This window comes from Chionomys nivalis, chromosome 17 (genome assembly GCF_950005125.1).
Source record: "Chionomys nivalis chromosome 17, mChiNiv1.1, whole genome shotgun sequence".
Classification (NCBI taxonomy): domain Eukaryota; kingdom Metazoa; phylum Chordata; class Mammalia; order Rodentia; family Cricetidae; genus Chionomys; species Chionomys nivalis.
The window spans coordinates 49,743,452-49,767,168 of record NC_080102.1 but is presented as its reverse complement, the minus strand read 5'-3'; the positions used below and the strand labels follow the sequence as shown (position 1 = coordinate 49,767,168).

The 23,717-nt window shown below is 42.2% G+C and overlaps 1 protein-coding gene across 1 annotated transcript; it reads right to left on the bottom strand.

The window, feature by feature from the left end:
* Positions 1–10,445: 10,445 nt before the first annotated feature.
* LOC130888975 (60S ribosomal protein L19-like) lies at positions 10,446–11,036 on the bottom strand. The gene has a single exon (XM_057792395.1). The coding sequence runs from the start codon at positions 11,034–11,036 to the stop codon at positions 10,446–10,448; it is 591 nt and encodes a 196-aa protein (XP_057648378.1).
* Between the last annotated feature and the right edge of the window lie 12,681 nt (positions 11,037–23,717).

Sequence of the window (23,717 nt, the reverse complement as noted above, 5' to 3'; positions counted from 1 at the left end):
AAATCCGTGATGCTAGGTCTGGCGTCTTCCTGCAAATGTGCAAATAATGTATACAAGGAATCGTTTCCTGTTTGAGACTTTCAGCTGACTTTCCTTGTCTTAGTCCACAGCCATTCAGGCAACTGATCCCTCAAGAGAAAACAATGGCTTACCCAAGAGAATAAACTACCTCTAGGACCACCTTCTGAATTTGATGGGCAGTTTCGAACAGCGTACTTTGAATCCGGCATCATACAGCATCTTTATCTCAGTTCTTCTCGAGGCTGTGTACACATCAGAACAGAACAAAGAATGTTATCAATCACCTGACAATTTTGTCAATGGAAACAAAACATTCTGAGGTGTGCCTGGCAGGTGCAAGCTGTATACAAAGCCCAGACTAGCTGGGTAATTGCCATCTTTGTTTCTAGCTTCCTCCCAGTTTCCCTTTACAAATTTCAATTGACAGCTAGAACTTGACCAGAGAAGAAAATCCATATGATTGCTGATTGGATCCCTCAGGAAAAGGGTATATTTATTTGTTAAGTGACTTCCAGAGGTTATTTGCTGAGAGACAGGGGATAAACTGGGACTTCTAAATGAAGATTATTGACTCACTCCTAGGCTCCCTCCCATTAAGAGGACGTCAGTATGAAAAGCCTCAAGTAGATTGCACTGTGGGTATAGATGAGGCTTTCAGTAGATAGGGAGGTCTCATCAAAATAAGATGCAGGTAGTCCTTAATTACTAATGAGATGCAGGTCCCCCTGAATTGTTAACGAGATGCAGGTAGTCATCCTGAATCATTAATGAGATGCAGGTAGTCATCCTGAATTCTTAATGAGATGCAGCTAGTCATCTTGAATCATTAATGAGATGCAGGTAGTCCTGAATTCTTAATGAGATGCAGCTAGTCATCTTGAATCATTAATGAGATGCAGGTAGTCCTGAATTCTTAATGAGATGCAGCTAGTCATCTTGAATCATTAATGAGATGCAGGTAGTCCTGAATTCTTAATGAGATGCAACTATTCCTGAGTTATTAATGAGATGCAGGTAGTCCTGAATTCTTAATGAGATGCAGGTAGTCCTGAATTCTTAATGAGATGCAGGTAGTCATCCTGAATTATTAATGAGATGCAGGTAGTCCTGAGTTATTAATAAGATGCATGTAGTTCTTAATTATTAATGAGATACAGGTTGTCCTGAATTATTAATGAGATGCAGGGCGTCCTGAATTTTTAATGAGGTGCAGGTAGTCCTGAGTTATTAATGAGATGCAGGTAGTCCTGAGTTATTAATGAGATGCATGTAGTTCTTAATTATTAATGAGATGCAGGCCATCCTAAATTATTAATGAGATACAGGTTGTCCTGAATTATTAATGAGATGCAGGTAGTCCTGAGTTATTAATGAGATGCAGGTAGTCCTGAGTTATTAATGAGATGCATGTAGTTCTTAATTATTAATGAGATGCAGGCCATCCTAAATTATTAATGAGATACAGGTTGTCCTGAATTATTAATGAGATGCAGGTAGTCCTGAATTTTTAATGAGATGCAGGTCGTCCTGAATTCTTAATGAGATGCAGGTAGTCATCCTAAATTATTAATGAGATGCAGGTAGACCTGAATTCTTAATGAGATGCAGGTCGTCCTGAATTATTAATTCAGGTATGTTTTCATTCTGTAAAGAATTTATCGTGGTAGGTAGACGTGAAAGTGGCAGAGTTGATTATTCTGTGGATGCTTCATTGTGATTGATTCAAGTGTAACATCTGCCTTTTGCACTTCTGACTTTCCCCAAACTGAAGTTGTGGCAACCTTATATTTTGTTTTCTTCCCTCAGTAATGCACTTATATAGTAGAAAAGACTGAAAATTATCTTCAGAGAGCAATATGCTCTCTACTTGAAGACACCCCCTTAGCTTTCCACCAAGTGAAGATAGATTCACCTTTCTGTACTTGTCAGCCTTTCCCATTCTCACCTATGGTTGCTAAATTTATTAGTAGTTTAACTTCATGCTCCAGCACAAGGACCTTTAGTGAACTGAGGACACAGACTAACCATATTCTGGTCATTTTTGAGGAATACAACATTAAACTGCTGTATGTCTTATCCCTTAAATGCTCACTGAAGAATGAGAATATTCACGGAGGACAATGTGGAGACCATGAAATTTAAAAACATGTATTAATTTTCTTTCATACTGTAAAACTCTAGGATAACTCTGAAGCCATTTCTGACAACTTTGAGGTCATTTCTGAGGCCTCTCAGCCTTAGTGCTTTCCTCCCTCCCCTGGGAACCTAACAACTACACATGCATGTACTAGAATATCGGAAACTCTCTATCTCCCTGTGTCCTTGTGGATGTTTTCCAAATAGAGCTCTGTTCCTGGAATTAGGACAAGATAACCCACAGATGTCCACAGATGTTTTGACACAGTCCTGGGAAAGAAGCCAAAGTAACCCTCAGATATTCCCTCTTACCTCACCTGATCTGGCAAGCGCCCTCCAGCCCTGGCTCAAACCAATTATTGTTAATAGACCTTTGAATAAGCCAATCCTAATAGTTAAAGAACAACCCCCCAATTCCCCACCCCCGTTTCTATGGCTTTTTACTTTTTACTGTATCAGCTATTCGGGGGTCTTTTTGGCTTCTCAAATGCTGAAGGACCCTGTCACAACAGAATTAATTAAATCCTCTTGCTTTTACATCAACTGTGGTGTGAGAGTGATCTCTTGGGGCAACTCCTCTTGGTAGTTGAACTTCAGGGTCCAATAATACAACAATTTTTGGTCACAGTCTTTCTCTTCTCAGGTTCTCCTAGGACCCTTTCTTTCCCCCATCCAAATACACATTCTTTCTCACTCTTAACAACAACAACAATAACAACAATTCCCTCCCTCCAAAAAAACCCACAAATACAAAACATAAACAAAAAAAGGCCAAAAAGTCCAAGCACACATACCAATAAAACCCCAAACAAAGAAAAACGTGGAATCTGTTCTGTGTTGGCCAACTACTGCTGAGTATGAGGCCTACTTAGAGTACTTAGAGTCACGCCATTGAAGAAAATTGATTTTCTCTTCCTTTCCTAGCAGCTGTCAATTATAAATAGCGTCAACTATAAGTAGGGGTTGGACTTGGAGTCCACTTCCCCTTTTCCGTGCTGGGATTTCATCTGACTTGAACTTGTGCAGATGCTGTGTGTGCTGTCATGCCACTGTGAGTTCACATGTGCATCTGCCCTATTGTGTCTGGAGTACAGTTTCCTTGGAGTCATCCATCACTTCTGGCTCGTACACTCTTTCCTCTTCTTCCTCATAGATCTCTGAGCCTTGAAGAGAAGTGTGATAATGTCCCATTTAGGGTTGAGTGCTCCAATGTCTTTCATTCCTTGCATGTTGTCCAATATGAGTCCCTGTGTTATTTCCCAATCTCCTACAAGAAGCTTCACTGATGAGGGTTTTTCAACACACTCATCTTTGGGCATAAAAATATGGGAGGCCAAGAAATTTAAGCGTTCTTCCAGGAGAACTAAAAATATCCTTCCATTAAGACAGAACTACAGATATAAACACACAGATTTAGACCATTCCCAGGCAGACTGGCTTTTTAAAAAAGATCTATATCTATCTGTTTCTCTCTCTCTCTCTCTCTCTCTCTCTCTCTCTCTCTCTCTCTCTCTCTCTCTTCCTGTCTTGATGCTGGTGTTGTACCAACTGTTTTTGTTTGCCCCAGACAGTACTAGTTTTAGAACTGAAATTCTCTTGTTCAACAAAACCTCAGAGTCCTAGACAAATTTGACTGCTTGGTTGATCTATCAGCCAATCAAATATGGTCAAACTCACTTGTGCATGCTGTTTGAGGCTGTGAAAGTCTTCATCTGGTTTCTCTGGTTTCTCTTTGCTCCTAGCTTTTGCTGAACAACTATGTATTTAACACTTACAGCCTAAGCTAAATGTACACCCTTAATCTCAAGTTATGTACTGTTCCTTAACCCTGACCCAAAATATGTGTGTTAAGGTGATTATTTAAATCAATTATAGGTTGAAAGCAACTTTAAACAAGACTAATATGCCATAAATGTTGGAGGCAACATGTGGCTATACATTGATAACATCTGTATGAGGTTCTGAATTCTGTTCTGGGTCACTGAAGTAACTTCTTTCCTTGTAAAGCCCTGTTAAGATTTCTGCAGAAGCTGTCCTCCATTTCTTTCTCCTATGGTGTTATCTGTGCTGTTCAAATAGAGCAAAGCCCTTTTTAGGGACAGGCACAGCAGATAGGCACAACACACAGATAGTCAAAGACACACACACACAGGCACACACAACCATAGACTCACACACACACAGGCACAACACACAGTCATAGATTCATACACACGTACATACACATAGCCACAACACACAGTCAGTCATAGACTGACACACACACAGAGTCATAGACACACAGAAACAACACATAGTCATAGATTAACACACAGAGACACACAACATACAGTCAGTCATAGATTCACACACACAGAGTCATAGACACACAGACACAACACATAGTCATAGATTAACACACAGACACACAACACATAGTCATAGACTGACACACACAGAGTCATAGACACACAGACACAATACATAGTCATAGATTAACACACACAGACACACAACACACAGTCATAGACTGACACACACACAGAGTCATAGACAAACAGACACAACACATAGTCATAGATTAACACACAGAGACACACAACACATAGTCAGCCATAGACTGACACACACAGAGTCATAGACACACAGACACAACACATAGTCATAGATTAACACACACACAGATGCACAACACACAGTCAGCGATAGATTCACACATATAGGCAGATGACACACATACAAAGACAGGAAACAGACAGGCCAGTCACCACAAACTACAGGCAGAAGATATAAGGAGCGAAGCAGAGAATTCAAATTCAGGCTTAATCTTTGTCAAATGACTCCAAGAGGAAGTGTCTCTCTTTTTTCCATTCCTTAGTGGGACACTGACACATACTTGTGCAACCTTTGTGGTTTTCTTAATGTGTAAGAGACACAGGTTGTTAAGAAACTGTTTTCTTTAACAGATTAGTGGCAAACCGAAAGCGACATAAGATATTTGAGCCATTATTTGAAGGCCCCTGGCTGGAGACCTCTTGGGAATCTCCTGGGCCTTTGGGATGAAAAAGGAGAAGACTGAGGATAAAGGGCTCTAGGAAGCTTTGGTGCTTGCCGTTTGTATACGGGTTCTTTCCAACTTGAACAGTCCTAGGGTTTACACCCCCTTCTCTTTCTTTTTTCAAGCGGTTGAGCTATGTGAAACCAAAGTAGAAACCAAAGTAGATGAGAACAGTTAAACACATGCAGACACCTGGGGCTGGGATGTGACTCAGTCAGTGGGGTGCTTGCCACTCAAACCTGAGAACTGAGTTTGACACCCCCTCTACTGAACTCTACACACATGCACAAGTGAACCCATACACATGGACTTGTATGCAAGCAAATGAAATAGAAATGAACATTAAAAAATGGAAATAGACAAAGCAGTCTTCAAGCTTAAACTCAAAATACTTACCAACTTAAAATTAAAAAAAGGTGACTATTGGTCTGAGACTTAGCTGACTTGGTTGTGTGCTTGCCTAACATGTATGAAGCCCTGGCTTGATCTTCAGCACTACGTGAAACAGGCTTGGTCATGCATACCTGCAATCCCCCCCCCCCCAGAAGTGGAGGCAGGAGGATGGGAAGTTCAAGGTCATTCTCAGCTGGAATTGAATTCTAGCCAGCCAGGGCTACATGATATTCTTTGTCAAAAACCAAAAACAAACAAGCAAAAATAACCCCCCAAATAAACCTATCAAGGTGACATACTTTAAAATATTTTAAAACAGATGAGTGCAAGAATATGTAAAAATAACAAGGACAACACACACACATGCACACACATACACACACACACGCCTGATCCATGAGATTTAAAGCAAACTAAATAATGCTGAGTTAAAATAAACACAACATGGGATTTACAGTGAGAAAAGCTAGAAATAAAGTCCAGAACTATTTGAAATTGCTTTTAATAATGTTGGTATAATATTTCATAAATGTAGACTGGAAGAGTTGTATTGGCCTCAAATCTATTTAAATTAAAAGCATGGAGAAGAGACTTGAATGTATTCACCTCATTAAACGGTTCCATGTTGAATCACTGGCCCTCCAAGGAGTCACTGTGTATGGTTTGCCTACAGTGTGAGTTTCCCGAGAAAATCAGAATGAAGAACAGTTGCATTTAGGAATGCGCTCTTTCAGAAAGGTCCCAGAAGCCCAGAAGGCAGTCTGGAAACACCATGTGTCTGTGTCCCCATCACCGTCTCCCCAGAGAGTCAGGAAGGCTGAAGTTGGTGACTGAAATGCTGGTTGGTGATTCTTGTTAGAGCCTGAAGATTGTTCAAGGTACCCGCCCATTCTTAGATTCTTTCCAGTTTATAGAATCAGGCTTCTGAAAACTTCTCCCCATGAATTAGCATTCTAGGAAGTGATGCCCAAACCCACTAAAGTTTGAGACTTACTGCTCCAAATGACAGTAGTAATGTCCGTAGTGTGGGGGCACAAAGAACCCCTGATGACACACGTTGTCACACAGAGCACCTGAGAGACAGGGGAGTGTCTTAGTACTTATATTTGAAAAATTGGCTGTCGCCCAGCTGAAATTGACACAGAAAAGAGAAAATCATGTAAGGGATGCTTATCAAATTTGTAGATAACTCAATAGAAGAAGGGTTAACATGATAGATGAGAACATTACAGCTCAAAAGGGTCTTGTGAAATAGGGCTGAAATTAAGATGTTGCAATGTAACCAGGATAAACGTAAAACCCTTTATTTGGGTTGACAAAAAATTCACTACACAAAGTCAAGATGAAAGAAAGGAACTCGGTAAAAATTTAAAAGTGAGGACTTGGGAGATGTTACCTCTGACTACGCCTGCAGTCTCCAGAATGAAGAAGTTAACAAAGCCAAGGCAAGTGAGGGGCTTGGAAAGATGATGGAGACAGACAGTCTGGGCAAAAGCAGAGTCTCTTCTGACTGACTGTGGTGGCATACGTGTTCAGAACAAAACAAAGCAAGGAAGGTGTTGGTGGCCCAGAATTCTAAAAGGCTCAGGCCGAGAGGAATCATAATCACACTAAGAAAGGACAGCTGCGCAGGGTGGCATTTCCCAAATATTTGAAGGTATCTGTCATTGAAGGGGACAGATGACACAGTGAGGTCTCCAGGACTCTGATGGCTTGGGGCATAGGAGCTACATGAGGAACAAGGGGAGCGGAGGGATGAGGAGAATAGGGACCGGGGATGTAGAAAGTCAGTTTAGTTGAATGCTGTGTCAGAACGCTGGCGATCAGAAGGAAGGAAGAGGTGGATACATCAAAGTGTAATTGTTCACAACTGCTCCTAGAATTTTGGTAGTGAAAGGGGAAATGTCTCAGTTAGGGTTTCTATTGCTGTGAAGAGACATCATGACCACAGCAACTCGAATAAAGGAAAACATTAAATTGGGACTGGCTTACAGTTTCAGAGGTTTAGCCTGTTATTGTCATAGCAGCAAGCACGGCAGTGTGCAGGACAGACATGGTGTTGGAGAAGGAGCTGAGAGCTTACATCTGGATCGGCAGGCAGCAGGAAGTGAACTGTGAGCCACTAGGCAGGGTTGGGCTTCCGAGATCTCAAAACCCACCCTCAGTGATACCCTTCCTTTCACAAGGCCACACCTCCTAATAGTGCCACTCCCTGTGAACTTGTAGGGTCTAGTTTCTTTCAAACCACCACAGGAAGGAATTAAATAAATCTCCGAAAAGATATACAGTGTAATTGTTATTTTATTTTAAGGTCGGATATCCCGTGGGTATTTCACTGGGTGACTGGGTCTATGGTTGCAGATTTGTCTTTTGTGCTGGGTACCTAGCTTCTAATACAGCCCACCTTTTCCACTCCTAGATGTACCCTCGTGTGGGCAGTGAATCCCACGGTGCCACAGCGTGTGGAAGGCGAAGGAGAGAGCTGGTGGAAAGGGTGTGAGCTTGAAGATCTGGTAGTGAGCATGAACAATGAAGGAGTGAGGGCGGCCTGGTCCTGGCTGGGGAGGCTCTGGCAGGAGCTGTGAAGTCAATGGCCCCAGGCCACATCCTAACCTCTGTAGGATTCAAGCAAACTGGGGCATTCAGACTGGCAGTGAGGAAGATTTTCTTATTCTAACTGCGAGTTCTCAAAAAGAGAATCCTCTGGGGCCTCACGGGAAAGAGTCAGCGGCACTCTGGGCAGTGTCTGTCTCAGGACCACTCAGCAGACCATCCAAAGGCTGGCTACAATGTTTGATGTAGGCAGTTTGCATCCCCTCTGTTGGGATTTTGCTCTCCTACGTAGATTAGAAAGACCCTATTGTAGGAGCGATAGACAAAAGTAGGCACCATTAGCCAGAGTGAGTGCTGTCCATCTAACCTCAAAACCATCATAAATCTGCCATCAGCCATTGCTGTGGACGAGGCTGCTTTTCTGAATGCTATTTAATAGGATGCATGGATTTGGTGAACACGTGGAATTCCTACTTACAGGAGTCAGACGTAATGCCCTGGGCTTTCTAGTGCAATGGGACCTCGAACCACCAGCCTCCTTCTAAATGTGCTGTTATTAGCCTCTGTGGAGCTGTATTTCTCCCCATGTGAAGGATCCATAAGGACCATGTATCTTACCTGCAGTTGAGAGCCTTGGCATTGTGGTTAAGGAAATCCAACTGGATGTTGGCTTCCATTACCTCCCTATTGTTGTTTGCCTTTGGGCGAAGGACTTCATGTTATAGCTGAGGGTCATTTCCTCAGGTGTGGTATGAAAAGATGATAATACTTATATCATCAATATGTTGTGGAAAACAAACAAGGCAAATATATATATATGTATATGTATATATATATAAAATAAAGTTGAAATGTTACTATTTTATTGCTCATATCACATTTCCTTATGAGTAAGCTCTTTGTAGACAATTCAGATATAGCCAACGAGTGCTTGAATTTGAATGTATTCATGAAATATGTACTGAGTATTGTGGATGTTGATGGAGGACTATGCAGTTCCAGAAAGTTCCTCCTTGGTGAAGGGTGTTTCTGTGCATGCCTAGTGCCGCTATCCGGACTTTGAAAGAAGCATGACCTCACCGTGAAGTGACCGTGGCTTTGATGGGTATTGTTCAAGAGCAGTGATAGCACACTCCACTGTATGTGATGTACAGCTCTGGACCAGGCCCTTACTAGATTCCTAGTGGATTAACAAGCTCCGCACAGCTTGAGCAGTTGGAAAGAGTCAAAGCATGGGCCGGATCAGAGGGTAATGCCCACTCTGTCTCCAGAGTGCTTCTAGCAAGTCAGGGTCGCATAGGTGAGAGAAACAAAGGCAAGGATTGGGAATTACCATGGCAGCAGGTTGTTTGGTACTGCCCAAGGCCTGGTTGATCATGACATGAGATTGGAATCTCAGGATCTCCATGAGGGACTTGGTACCGAGAAGATGTCTGCTGCTCAGGGGTCGCTTGGTTCTTTCTCATCAGGTATCCATCAATCAGGCCTGTTGTTCCTGGAACCCAAGAAACCTGTAAGGGAGACTCAGGAGAACTCAGAGGAAGGAGGGGAAACGACATGATGGAGCATAAGTAAGGTGCACATTTCAACACAGGTGTGTATGTGTGTGGGTGCACATAAGTGTGTCCATGCATGTCTCTGCGTGTCTTCATATCTGAGTCATTGCTTCTTCGTGGGTGAAGCAGTGAGCAGGATGGACAGTTCTCTTACTTCCTTCCCTTTTGATTGAACTCAGCTGGGTTTGTCTATCTCATCCCAAAGAAGAATGTGGATGGAGCAGTTTTTATGTGAACAGACGAGGGTACACTGGTTGGTAACTTGTAGTGGCTGCTTTTTAGATGGGTATGAGTTCAAATATGGTGCCAGATTTAATCCATGCTGTTTGCCAGTACTGAAGCTTAGTTAGTAATGACAAAGTAGAACAATGCTGAAATTACCAACTTCCAATTTAAAAAAATTGGGTTTACTTATTTTTATTTTAGGTGTTTGAACGTCTTACCTGTGCGTTTGTCTTTGTACCAGGTGCATGCAGCTCCAGCAGAGGCCAGGAGAGCACATGCGATCCCCTGAGTTTGGAGTGATGGATGCTGGGAATTAAACACCGAGTCTCCACAAGTGCAGTCACTGCTCTAACCACTTAGTAATCTCTCCAGCCCTTTCTCATCTTTCTTTCTTTCTTTCTTTCTTTCTTTCTTTCTTTCTTTCTTTCTTTCTTTCTTTCTTTTTTTTTAAAGGTTGTTTTATTTTAATGACTGATCCACCTGAGGTCACAGGCAGCCCACTATGTACAGACTCGAGGGAAGCTCTATTTCTTGGTCTCTTCCTCCTTGGACAGAGTCTTGATGATCTCCTCCTTCTTGGCCTGGAGGCGCTCCTCCCGGCGCTTTCTTGCTTCCTCGGTCTTAGACCTGCGAGCCTCAGCCTGGTCAGCCAGGAGCTTCTTACGGGCCTTGTCTGCCTTCAGCTTGTGGATGTGCTCCATGAGAATCCGCTTGTTTTTGAAGACATTCCCTTTGACCTTCAGGTAAAGGCTGTGATACATATGGCGGTCAATCTTCTTGGATTCACGGTATCTCCTGAGGAGGCGGCGCAGGATCGGCATTCTTCTCATCCAGGTCACCTTCTTGGGCATTCGGACATTGGCAGTACCCTTCCGCTTTCCTATGCCCATATGCCTGCCCTTCCATCGAGCCAAAGTGTTTTTCCGGCAGCTAGCCCGGGAATAGACAGTCACAGGCTTCCGGATGATCAGCCCATCTTTGATCAGCTTCCGGATCTGCTGACGGGAGTTGGCATTGGCGATTTCATTAGTCTCGTTGGGGTCCAACCAGACCTTCTTTTTACCACAGCGCAGGACACGAGAGGCAAGCCTCTTCTGTAGCCTGAGCATACTCATGGCTGCCTCATCTTTCTTTCTTAAAGCTCTTCTTGTGGTTAGAAGTGACCCAACTGTCACTGACAACTTTAAAGAATATTGCTTTTTCCCTGTCTCCCAATACTTACTTAGCATCGACGTTGTGCAACGAGGGCCTGAGTGAGCAGGTCAGTGTGCTTTTAAAATGTGTTTTCAAGCATCTCTACCTGTAGCCATCCAGCTTTGCAGCTAGCCTGTTTGCTTTTTTCTTCACTGATAGAGTCCAACTCACATTTTAGGATCTTTTTTCCTCTCTCCCTCAACTACCGCCACGGCAATCAGGCTGGGTTCCACTAACTGGCTAATGGCACTGAGTCTCCACAAGCATGAGTGTGAGATGCTCAGGAGTTCTTAGGATCCTGTGCCTGAGTTCTTGCAGCTGAGAGGTGACGGCATTAATATTCTGCTGAAGTACAGGAATTGAAAATCCTTTGATTGATGGTTTTTCTTTTTTTGAGGCCCAAACTTTGACTTCTGTAATTTGCCTTAAAAGCAAAGCCTGATGAACTTGATAGCAGGCCCATCATTGATGTTTCTTAATAATGCCAGGGTTGGCAGTGATGTCAGTACCAGAAGTAAAAGACAGATGGACAGAGACCAACTGTAGCAGTCTATAACTGACATGTCACTAGCAGTCCTTTGGCATTATGGTTTGAAGGCAAGAATGAAAATGTCACATCGAGTTATTCCATCATTTATTAAGAAGATGTAAATGAAGTCCTCAACACAACAGGCGAAGATCTATGGGTATCCTTTAGGTGTTAGCTACAGGGACACTGTTCTCAAACGTGGGACACAGGCCACACTGCCTTTCTTTCCCCTAGGCATTTGCACAGTGTGAGGTACAAGCTGTCAAAGGAGTTTAGACTGAGAATCGTCATGCTGGCATTCAACTCCAGGGTGGTGCATTTTCAGTGTGGTAAATGCAGCTGTGTGGTTCTGTTTGCTAAAGTGAAGAAACCAATGAGGGTGACGACACTTTCCTCAGCATGGCTCTGAAGAGTCATGGCAAGAACCCATAGGCTCTCTGCATACAAAATATGCTGACTTATCAAGTACCTGGCTATGGTTAAAAACATTATTGCATTAACTTATTTATTGTATATGTTCATGGGCTGTGGTGTGAGTATCAGGGTCAGAGGTTGACGTAGTCCTGTTCATCACATAGGCCCTGCGGGGTCAGGTTATCAGGCTTGAGGGCAGGCACCTTTATCTGCGGAAGCAGCTTGACAACTCTAATGTGTGAATTTCGTGTATATTCATTTTTATTCCTCACTCCACTCTACAAGATTAAGATTACACTTTTTTGTAGTGTGAATTCTAATTGGTCTTAATAATATAAACCTCAAGTTAGGTATTGAGATAAATGCTGAAAGATCAGAGAAATAAAGGAACCAGTCACTAGAGAGACTTTTTTATCTCTGCCGAATCCCCAGACCGAAGGAAAGCAAGATCCTGTCTCCACAAGTCCTCAGACCGAATGCCCTAGCTCCTGTCTCCTCCTGTCCTATATTCATCTTTCTGCCCAGCCATATCCCTTCCTGTCTCCACCTCCCAAGTGATGGGATTAAAGGTGTGTGACTCCCAAGTACTGGGATTAAACGTGTGAGCCACCACTGCCCGGCTCTGTTTCTTTTTTATACTGGATCAATCTTGTATAGCCCAGAGTAGCCTTGAACTCATAGAGATCTGTCTGCTCTGCCTCCCGAGTGCTGGGATTAAAGGTGTACACCACCACCCACCTGGCCTCTATAGTTAATTAGTGGCTCAAACCATACTCTGATATTCAGAAAAACTATATTTGTTAGATCACAAAAAATATCACGACAGTTCATTTCAGTTTTAGTGATGAGGTGTCAGAGAGATGAAGGGATTTGTTAACAGAATGTAGCTAATGGCAAGGTTGACGATGCATACAGTAGACTTTGCATGCAGGCTGAGATTTCTGCAGTGGATCCCTTACCATGTCCCATCTTGTATGGGAAGTTCTCAACATTAGTAGCTCCTCTGCTTGTGTCATGTAAGCTTTCAACAGAGGGTCTTTTGCTAAGTTTGGAGATACGTAACTTTCAAAAGAAAGAGTCGTGTACAGAGAGGTAAGGTACTCCACGGATTCAAGCTGAGGATTCTGAGTATTACTATCAGACTTGTGATCTAAATGGGACAACTCAGAATTTTTTTTTTTTTTTTTTTTTTTGGTTTTTCAAGACAGGGTTTCTTTGTGGTTTTGGAGCCTGTCCTGGAACTAGCTCTGTAGACCAGGCTGGTCTCGAACTCACAGAGATCCGCCTGCCTCTGCCTCCCAAGTGCTGGGATTAAAGGCGTGTGCCACCACCGCCCGGCTAAATATTTATTTATTTATTTATTTATTATTATGTATACAATATTCTGTCTGTATGCCTGACGGCCAGAAGAGGGCGCCAGACCTCTTTACAGATGGTTGCGAGCCACCATGTGGTTGCTGGGAATTGAACTCAGGACCTTTGGAAGATCAGGCAATGCTCTTAACCACTGAGCTATCCCTCCAGCGACAACTCAGAATTTAAGGCCTTGCTACAACCTTAAATATTCCTACAGTGCCTGGACCTCTCTTCCTCATAAACTGCATGCAGGCATTAGAACCAGCTCAAGCCCCGGCTCCAGGCCGTCTTTCTGGCAGAGAGACCCATTCTGTTGTCTGACTCCAAAAAGGGTCTCTTCTTTGCATAAAGATTTTAGACTAAGCCTATTTATTTTTTTTTAATCCATGAATCAGTTTTAATTTGCTCTCCATAATCTTTCTTTAGAGATTAGCCCATGATTTAAACAGGACCCCTACCCTTTATTTCTTACTTTATCGATTTATGCCTAGGGCAACCCTTCCTCTACTACTACAAAGACCTTCGCTCTATTAGTATCGCTGATTTCAGCTCACATGGTTGGTATTTTATCCTCCTCAGTGGGTAACTGGGAAGGTGAGTATGGGCTGGCTGGCCCTATTGGTGTGCAGTCTGAGGAGTCCTCTGTTTGCTTTCAGACTATATTGTCACTTTCTTGGGTCTTGCTCGTGTTTGAACAATGGGTCCCTACTTTCATTTTACACCAAATGGGCTTGGAAACTGTGTGTATGAGTTGCGACATTGCTGTCTCACTGGGACTTTGGACAGTCTCAGGTGGACTGTGGTACTGCCTTGGGCAGTCAGGACAGAATCTAATCCACAGTTTCCTGTGACTCCTGGCCCAGAGGGACACAAGGTCATAGGTCACAGCCTGGGAACACAACTTGGTTAACAGACAGTGGCTCCAGGCGCCCAGTGAAGACTGTTTCCCCAGCAGCTTAGGGAACTGGACTTGTGGGTTACTTGGCAGAGGACCAAGGAAGGTTCACTGATGTCTAGCGATGGGGCATGTTACATGCATGTTCAGGCTCCGAGTGCCTCCCAGGTAATAACCTTTTCTCTCTCTGTGTGAGTGTCCATCAGATCATACTTTAGTCCATTTTAATGGAATATATGTATGAATGTATAGGGACAATACATATTAGAGACTGCATACGTGTTAGAACATGAGTACTGAAAACTTTGGAGTACATGAGGAGACTCTGTATGGCGGATGCACAAAAGCACCGAATGAATAAAATCGGTGGGCACAGCCAGAGTCCCTGCCTCCTAGGGCGCTCTATGTTTGGCTTGCTTTGCACATCCGGTTATACCAACCCTGGCTGAGAGCTCGAGAAGGCACACTCACCGCATTCCCTGGCTGCATCAGTAAACAACTGGCTTCCCTCTGCAAATGAGCTGGAGAACGTGCCTGCCCTTCTGAGCTCTGGTGGACTGCACTGTGTCTGTGAAGGGTAGGGGGCTTCTGGAGCTAGCAAGGGGGTGACACAGATGCCCTCAACATCCGAGGATGTCCTTGAACTCCTGTTCCTCTTGCCTTTGCTCATCTAGTGTTGGGACAGCAGGCTTGTGTCATCAGGCTTGGCTTATGCAGTGCTGGGGATCAAACTCAAAGTCCTTCGCATGCCAGGCTCTAGCACGTGAGCTATATCCCTAGACCAAGCCTTTGTTCCCCATTCTGGGCATGGGCAAAAGGAAAGAGAACAGGGGCTGGGGTCACTGTAGCTCAGTCCTAGCACTGATAACCCACCCTTCTCCTATCCCCAAGAGAAATCAGACATCAGCCTGCCTTTCTTGGGTTTTGATTCAATTGCTATTCTGGGTTGACCCGGAATAACTTCCAAAACCAACTGTTGGAAAATTCTGATGTAGGCAATAGCATAGACCAAGTAAAAAGTCTGAAATATATGTCTCAGAGCCACAGTGTCTGACGGAGAAATGGCAACTGATGGTGTCAAATGCTAAAGCTCTGTGTCTTTTCCCCTCCAGTTTTCTCTACCACACTTTTGTTGTGGTGAAAGGCCCTGCCCAGCACCTTCTTCTGGGATTGCAATGCTGTGCTCATAATACTCGACAGTTGCATTCTATGTCAATACCACTGACTTAAACTCTTTTCATCGTAGCTCTGGAGGAAAATAGTGCCTGCGCAGTAGGCAGGACTGCACGAGCCCCCTGAAGCTCCCCTTTTGAAAACTGAAAAAGCTATTTGTATGTCTATGATTTTAAAGAGCACTGACCTTGTGAAGTGGCCTCAACAATTATTATAAAGCTTTTTCCTTTATAAGTAGGGTGTTTCTCTGTCATCTCAATTAGTTTTACATCAGTCCATATTTTCCATGTTTTACTATAAAAACAACTGATTTTTACACAATGATTCCTTTTAGCCCTCCTGCTTAGATCCAAACACTAAAAATTTATTTTATTTACCATGAACACATAGCTATTCAATTATTTGTCCCTTTCTATCCTTAAACCCATTTAAATATTTGACACATTCCGGAGTAAACCGCTGTTGGATCCGGTGACACAACTTGTAATCACAACCCTCTGGAGGCTGAGGCAGAGGATCCCGAGTACAAGGCAGCCTGGGATATGCTGTAAGATTCGGTCACAAATGAAGTGAAAAACAAGCCCAAGCCCAAGAGAACTGTGTATCAATCAGCATACCACTCCCTTCCAAGCAGAGTGCTGGATAAGTTTGCATATACCTTTCTCTTGACATAACTGTTCTATGCAAAGAAACACATACATTTTAGGTATATTTACTGTCTACGAGGACAGCAAATTGCTAGATAATACAAAACCTGTTTGCATAGAATGCTAACACCACTCAGATGGTCCCTGGTACCGTTGCCTTGGCAATCCTTCATAGCCTTGCGTTTTCTTCTTTGGAATGGTATGCACTGTTCCTTTTTCACCCAGAATCCTGTTTTGAGAGCCATTATTTTTTATTCCTAAACTTTATTTTCTGTGCAATGGTGTGAAGGTGGAACTGGATTTACAGACACTTGTGAGCTGACATGTGAGTGTTGGGAATTGAACCCAGGTCCTCTGGAAGAGCAGGCAGGGCTCATTTGAGAGTCATTCTAATCACTGCTTTTATCAATAACTGATTCTTATTTATTGCCAAGTACTATTTCTTTCTATGGAGACACCACAGTTTGTACATGAACTTCCTTCTGATGGTTAGGACATTTCCAGTTTTAGGCTAGGATAAGTAATATTTGATATTCTGGTCCCAAGCTTTTTATAGGAACATGCTTTGGTCCTCTCGGGTGAGAACAAAGCAGAGAATTGCTGGTATACAAGGCATATCTGGCCCACATCCTCCCTGACATTGGGGTTGTCAGTCTCTACAGTTCTAATACTGTGGGTAATTGTTCAGAGAACCTTGTCATAATTTTAATTTCCATTTCATTGATGATTACAGTTGTACACTCTTGTGTGTACTTCTCAGTCATTCCTGTCTCTTTTGCATTGGAACACCTTTTTACACATATTGCTCTTATTTCAATGGGTTCTCTTATTACTGTTTTAGGAGTTATTTATATACCTTATATTTTAATGCCTTATTAAATATATTTTTCAAACATTTTCACCCAGAATGTGTCTTATCTAGTCCATAAACATTTTTTTAACACTTATTGAGTAAGAAAGTAAAGCATTGTAAGCATCTGTAAGGCTGTAAAAAACATACTGATCTGGGAGTTATCAAGTGAGACTAAAATCTGCAGAAAGAGGCAGCCGCTGCACTGGGGTGAGCAGGACTGGACCTGGTAAGTAGACTTCAAACTTTGGGGGTTTCCTGTGGGTCACTTTAATGAGGACAGGAGATCCTGCCCAGGCAGTTTTAGGGTATAAATGTAAAGTTTTCCCGGGGATCAAAGTCCATAAAATGTCCCTAGTCCTAGAACAAATCCATCCTTACCCAAGGTCAGGGATGCTAGAGATGTTCAAGCAGTGTTTTTGATTTTGCCCTGGCCAGAGCCTGGGATGCTAGAAGGGAAGCTATCTCTCCTTTGCTGAATGAGCGCCCCTCCCTGAATTAAGAATGTGACCAAAACTGAGAGGAGGAACCTGGACTCCCTACAGTTGGGCCAGACTGACTGGAAAACACTCTATCCCTCCACATGCCTCATATCCGTCTCAAGTCTATGCGAAGCCCCAGGTGACCCGTTGGATGTGATCCCATTTCCTGTGAGCACTCCTGCCTACAAGAGCTTTGCCTTCTTCCTCTTAAGGTCTTACCTATCGATCTATAACGAACTCTAATATCATCCTCAATCATCTGGGAATTCCAGAATTCAAATTTATGATACAAGAGCCCAGAGTAGGTTTTGTGTGACTGAGCATTTAGCATCCTGAGACCTGGGATCAAGCTTACCCGAGGTGAGCGAGAAAGACGCCACCAATTTCAAAGATACCCAGTTTCCTTGTATTTCCTCGGCACACAATATCTGATTTGAATTTCTCAACATCTCTGTGAAGTAGATCATATCCCTGAAATCACAACTCTGGATATGTTAGTAAGTTGAACTTAATTAAGTACTCTGGCCCTATAAAAAGGGCTGTTTGGCTCTTTTGTAATTCCACTATTTCCCCTTTCAATGAACAAAACCAGCACTTTCAGGGGCCTGGATGGTTGAGTGGGTTCCTGTAAACCCACCAGTCACCTAAGCCTCCTAACATGAGCTGCAGGAAGCCAAAGGTCCTTGTCTATTCTGAGTAGGCATCTCTGATAACAGCACAGTCTGCCTGACTGTTGGCATAGGGATGTTGGTCTTCTGCTCTGAGACTCAGAAGTGCAGACTTCGCTTAGCTCTTGGACCTTCTGGGTTCTGGACGGAAACTCATACTGTCCACTCTTCTGCTTCACAGACATTTAGTCTTGGGCTATGACTGGCCCTTCTGGGCTCCGGCTTGCCAATGGCAGATGTTAGGACCTCTCAACCTTTAGCCAAATGGTCAATACTTCCAATAGAGCTTTTTCTTGCTCATTACTCCAGCTGAGCATCCCAACACCTGGCATGCAGCAGAATATTTCTTTTTATGTGATTATATTTATAAACCACATTGTATCCGTTGAGTGGCATGTAAGTTATTTCTATCTTTTGGTTATTGGAAAAAATACTGCTATGTACACAGGTGTCCATGTAGCTGTTGGGATCCCTGCTTCAGTGCTTTAGCGTGTACATTGCAAGTGGAGTGACATGTGGATCATATGATGATGCTGTGTTCATTTTAAATAAGGACCTGTCAAGCTGCTCTTGGCTGTGGTCATTATTCTTTTTGATACTATAATTATCTTACATTTGGCCAGTGGGTACCAGGCTATTTCGGACTGTAATTCATAAATAATTATCAGCTGCAATGATTAATTTTATTGTCAGCATCCCTGGGATAAAAGATGCCCAGATAGCTGGCAAAATTGTCAGATTGGAAGCGTCTATGAGGGTATTTTCAGAAGAGATTAGCACCCTAATTGGTAGATTGAGTAACAAAGGCTGCCCTCAGCCGTGTGGGTGGGCATCAGCTGTCTGTTTAGGGCTCCACGAAACAGAAAGGCAGAACAAAGCGAGCTGTTTCATCTTCCTGACTTGTGGCACAGATCTTCTCCTGCCCAGGGACACTGGCGCTCCTGGTCTGGGAGTCTTTGAATTTTGGAGCCACGTCTCAGGTCTTCATGTTTGACTGGTCACGTAGCTGCTCTGTGTGTTCTGAAGCCTTTGTGCTCATGTTGAACTATACTCCTGCTTTCTGGTTCAGCTTTTAGATGGCATGTAATGAGACTTCTAGTCTCCACAATTGCGTGAGTCAGTTTCTCAAAGAATTCCCTCTTGAAATAAACATCTATCTGTATGCATCCTATCCGTTCTGTTTCGCTAGCAAATACTAATTCAGTGATGGAAACGTTGGGAAAGGTCGTTTCTGTGAGTCTGGATGTGGCCTGCATCAGTATTTGTCAGCAGCTGACGGAAGTAAGCAGAGTTCCAAGACTAATGTGTCTGTATATTTCTGAGTGGGGAAACTGTGATACATAGATCTCAACGAGGCATCATGGAAGCATGTTAGCATGTTAGCATGAAAGCATGTTAGACCTTCGCACTAGATCTCAAGAATCAAATCCATGCCTTCTATCCATGAAAAAGTAGGCAAAGAACTTCACCTTGTTCAAGTTTCATTTTCTACTAGCCTGAGAACTTTCCAGGAATGAAGACAGTGAGTTTCTTTGATTGCTTCGTGCAAAGCGTGGTGCTAGGAATACAGTAATGGCTTAATAGATGTCACCGCCTCTTCATTCCTCCCATCTCTCTTCCTTGGTGTATGCCTGAAGTTTGAATGTAATTGACCCCCTAATCCCATTAGGGAGTGGCACTATTAGGAAGTGTGGCCTTTTTGAAGGAAGTGTGTCACTCTGGGGGTGGGCTTTGAGGTTAATGAATAATGAAGCTATTTTGGCTTGCAACAGGACAGAATAGAGCTAGGCAGGGAAAACTAAACTGAATGCTGGCAGAAAGAAGGCAGAGTAAAAGAAACACCATGTAACAGCCTCAGGAGACAGATACACCAGCTTGCTGATAAACTATGAACCTTGTGGTAAAATATAAAATAATAGAAATGGGTTAATTTAAGATGTAAGAGCTAGCTAGAAATATGCTTAAGCTATAGGCCAAACAGTATTGCAAATAATATAGTTTCTGTGTTATTATTTTGGGTCTGGGCAGCTGGGAAACGAATGAGCAGCCTCCCACTACACACCTTGACAGTTGTTGAAAAACATCCTTTCTTACTTGGTAGGGAGAATGTTCTAGAACAGGGTCTCTGTGTGGGTATTAACATTTGGCAAACCTTATAGACCAGTGGCTCTAACCTTCCTAATGCTGCAATACTTTAATATAGTTCCTCATGCTGTGACCGCCAACCATAAAATTATTTCCTTTGCTTCTTCATAACAGTAAATTTGCTACTGTTATGTACTGTTATGAATTGTAATGTAAATATCTGGTCTGCGACTCCAAGGGAGTTGAAGCCCATAGATTGAGAACCACTGTTTTAGATGAAAAGAATCTGAAGCCCTTTGCTTTGGGTGATGGGAGGGGCAATTTAAGAAAGTCAGTCCTTCCAGAAATCATTTATACTTCTACTTATGGGATATAAATATGCATTATATGCTCAAATGTATTTAGAAGGAAGCCTCTTGATATAGAATAATGCACAAATAAATGGAAAATTCCAGAAATAAGCAAGTAATATGGTTTAAACTGTACATTGTTCAGAGTGGAATGACAGAATCTAGGTCTGCCCTCTCCATCTTCCCAGGGTGCGTGCGAGTCCTCCGTGTGCTCGGCACATCCATTTCTTCTGTACTTAGTGGGTATCCGGTATCACAGCAGCAATGGCAGCAGCCTGGATATACCAAAGGAAGCCATCTTCAAGTAAAAGATGAAAGTAAAATAAAATGCTTTCAGAGAGAGAAAAGTATCACATTTATAGAACTTTTATTAGAGTATGTGGCTATAATTTTCTATTTTCTTATTTACTATTGTTAATATCCTTTAATGCCTATTATACTAGCTAGACATTTGTGGGTATGAATATATAAGAAAACTGTAATATATGAGGTAAGCATTATTTGGTTTTATATATTCATCGAGGCATTTGACTTATGTCTCCTATGGTGAGGTGTTACCACATTCATGTGGACACAGGAAGGAATTGACATGTCTCCTATGGATAAGGTGTTACCACATTCACATAGACATAGACATAGGAAGGAATTGACATGTCTCCTATGGATAAGGGCTTACCACATTCAGGTGGACACAGGAAGGAATTGACATGTCTCCTATGGATGAGGTATTACCACATTCACATGAACACAGAAGGAATTGACGTGTCTCTTATGGATGAGGTATTATCACAACATGGACACATTCAGGTGGACACAGGAAGCAATTGACGTGTCTCCTATGAATAAGAGCTTACCACATTCATGTAGACACAGTTTTGATGTTTCTCCTGTGGTTGAGGGCTTACCACATTCATGTGGACACAGAAAGATAGGCTACTATTTTCTTTGGTGATATTGGTAAATCCTATGTATGATTAGAAATAGAGATTTTAATGCTGAGTCTGTGATTGAACATTGCCTCTTATGAGGTGTTAGAACTTTGGGAGACATTTTATTATATAAATTAAAATAGAAGCACTGTATACTCATTTTTTAAAAAAAATATTTATTTATTTATTATGTATACAATATTCTATCTGTGTGTATGCCTACAGGCCAGTAGAGGGCACCAGACCTCATTACAGATGGTTGTGAGCCATCATGTGGTTGCTGGGAATTGAACTCAGGACCTTTGGAAGAGCAGGCAATGCTCTTAACCACTGAGCCATCTCTCCAGCTCCTGTATACTCATTTTTAAAAGAAATTGCAGCTAAGTTTCTTGGATGTCTGAAAAGACTGAAATCCCTTACAAAGATTCTTCAAAGTGCTGTGTTCTGTCTTAAAAATTCAGGATATTTACTTACCATGATAGTCCTTTTGACTTTGGCAAAGAGAGAGTGTGAAAATTGCTTTTGTTTTTATGGAAACTTTATTTCAACAGAAAGTCTCTCTAGTATTATTAGCACTAGACAAAGAAAAATGAAAATAATTTTAAAATTGAATTAGGTAAAAATAGAAAACGTTATACACGTTTTCTTCAAACACAATTTTTTCAGACACAATTTAGTTTTTAATGTAATTGTTTAGACGGTTAATATAAAATGTATACTATAACTTGAAAAGTTAAATAACTATGCATATATGTCTATATACACATACACACATATATATGAGCTTAAAAGTAGATTTGTAGGTTTTTTAAAACCAATATTATTTGGAAAACATATATTTAGTCACATAAAACAGTGCCTATGAATTTAAAGGTCTTTAAAAGGGTCTTATGTACCACCACACTTCTCTCTCCCCCTACCAAAGCTTGCTGTGGGTTCACCAGCAAGCAGCATCACATTCATTTACATCACTGTCCCTACTCCCTGGAGGTGTACGCATCCTTGGAGAAAAAAAAAAAAAAACCAAGATGGGAAAGGATTCATGATTGTGTTTCCTAATGGATATTTTATTCAACAAAATTAATCACATTTTATTAGTGGAGCACTGCACTAATGATGCTCTAATGATAAAGTCATGAATGTTTTATTGTATGTCTAGTTTATCCCCCCCACGTGAAGCCCATTCCATGCACTGTCTCTTCTTACCCTTCTTTAGAGCTGAATATGCATGGCTCTTTCTTAGGAGTTATCTCATTTTTATTTGCCAGTGGAATGGGAAGGAGGTGGAGCGGAGTAGCTACTTTGTGGCTGTTTGCTTCAGTAGCTGGAGAAGGGGATTCTACCAGAGGTAGTCTGGCTCCAGGCGTTCACTCTGGGTTCCTAGGGCAGCTAGGCAGTTACTTGCCATTTTTCTTTTTTTAAATAGATTCCCTGCTTCCATTCTACACTGCCCCCCCCCATACTGTTCTATGTAAAGAGTCCATTAGTGTGGTTGGGGCCTGAGTCAAGCTGATGTCCTTTGGTTTGTGTGGTGTGATCTGATGCTCACCCCATCTCCCAGCTCACCACTGTGAGGAATTACCAAACACACAGGCTTTATGATTTATGGTTTTAGAAGGTATAGCAGGACTCTTGAAAAAAAAAGCCTTAATCTTCATATTGAAAAGTCTTCTATTTAGGGCTTTCGTGAGAAATATTTCCACATGAACTCACCATTTGTTTAAATCATTTATTGTTACACTTGAGAAAGCATTGCCAAGTAGACATGATGTCTACTTCAGTTATCATCAAGATTTAATTTTTTGTGAAATCTCAAATATATTGATTAGGAGGAGGTCATGATACTTAACTCATCTTAACATTTTAAAAGTGGTGCTTGCAAACCCATAGTGAAAACCTATAATTACATCCTTATTGAATACTGCTTCGGGTTGTTGCGTCTTCGTTTGACTATAGAGTGGGGACACTCTCAGATGCTCCCCCTTTTCTGTATCCACTCGCCAGATACATAACGTATTCTCTGTTTGTGATCTACTTGCCAATCCAACACATCCTTCCTTTGCCTCTGTGCGGCTCCTCTGCTCATTCCAAGTCTTTTCCATGACAGCCCAATCCATCTTGGTACTGTTTCTCTTGGATTTTCTTGGTGGTGCTATCTGGTTAAGAAGCACCCCGCATTTAGATACACCTGTGTGCACATCTTATTGTAGCTATTGTCTGGCAA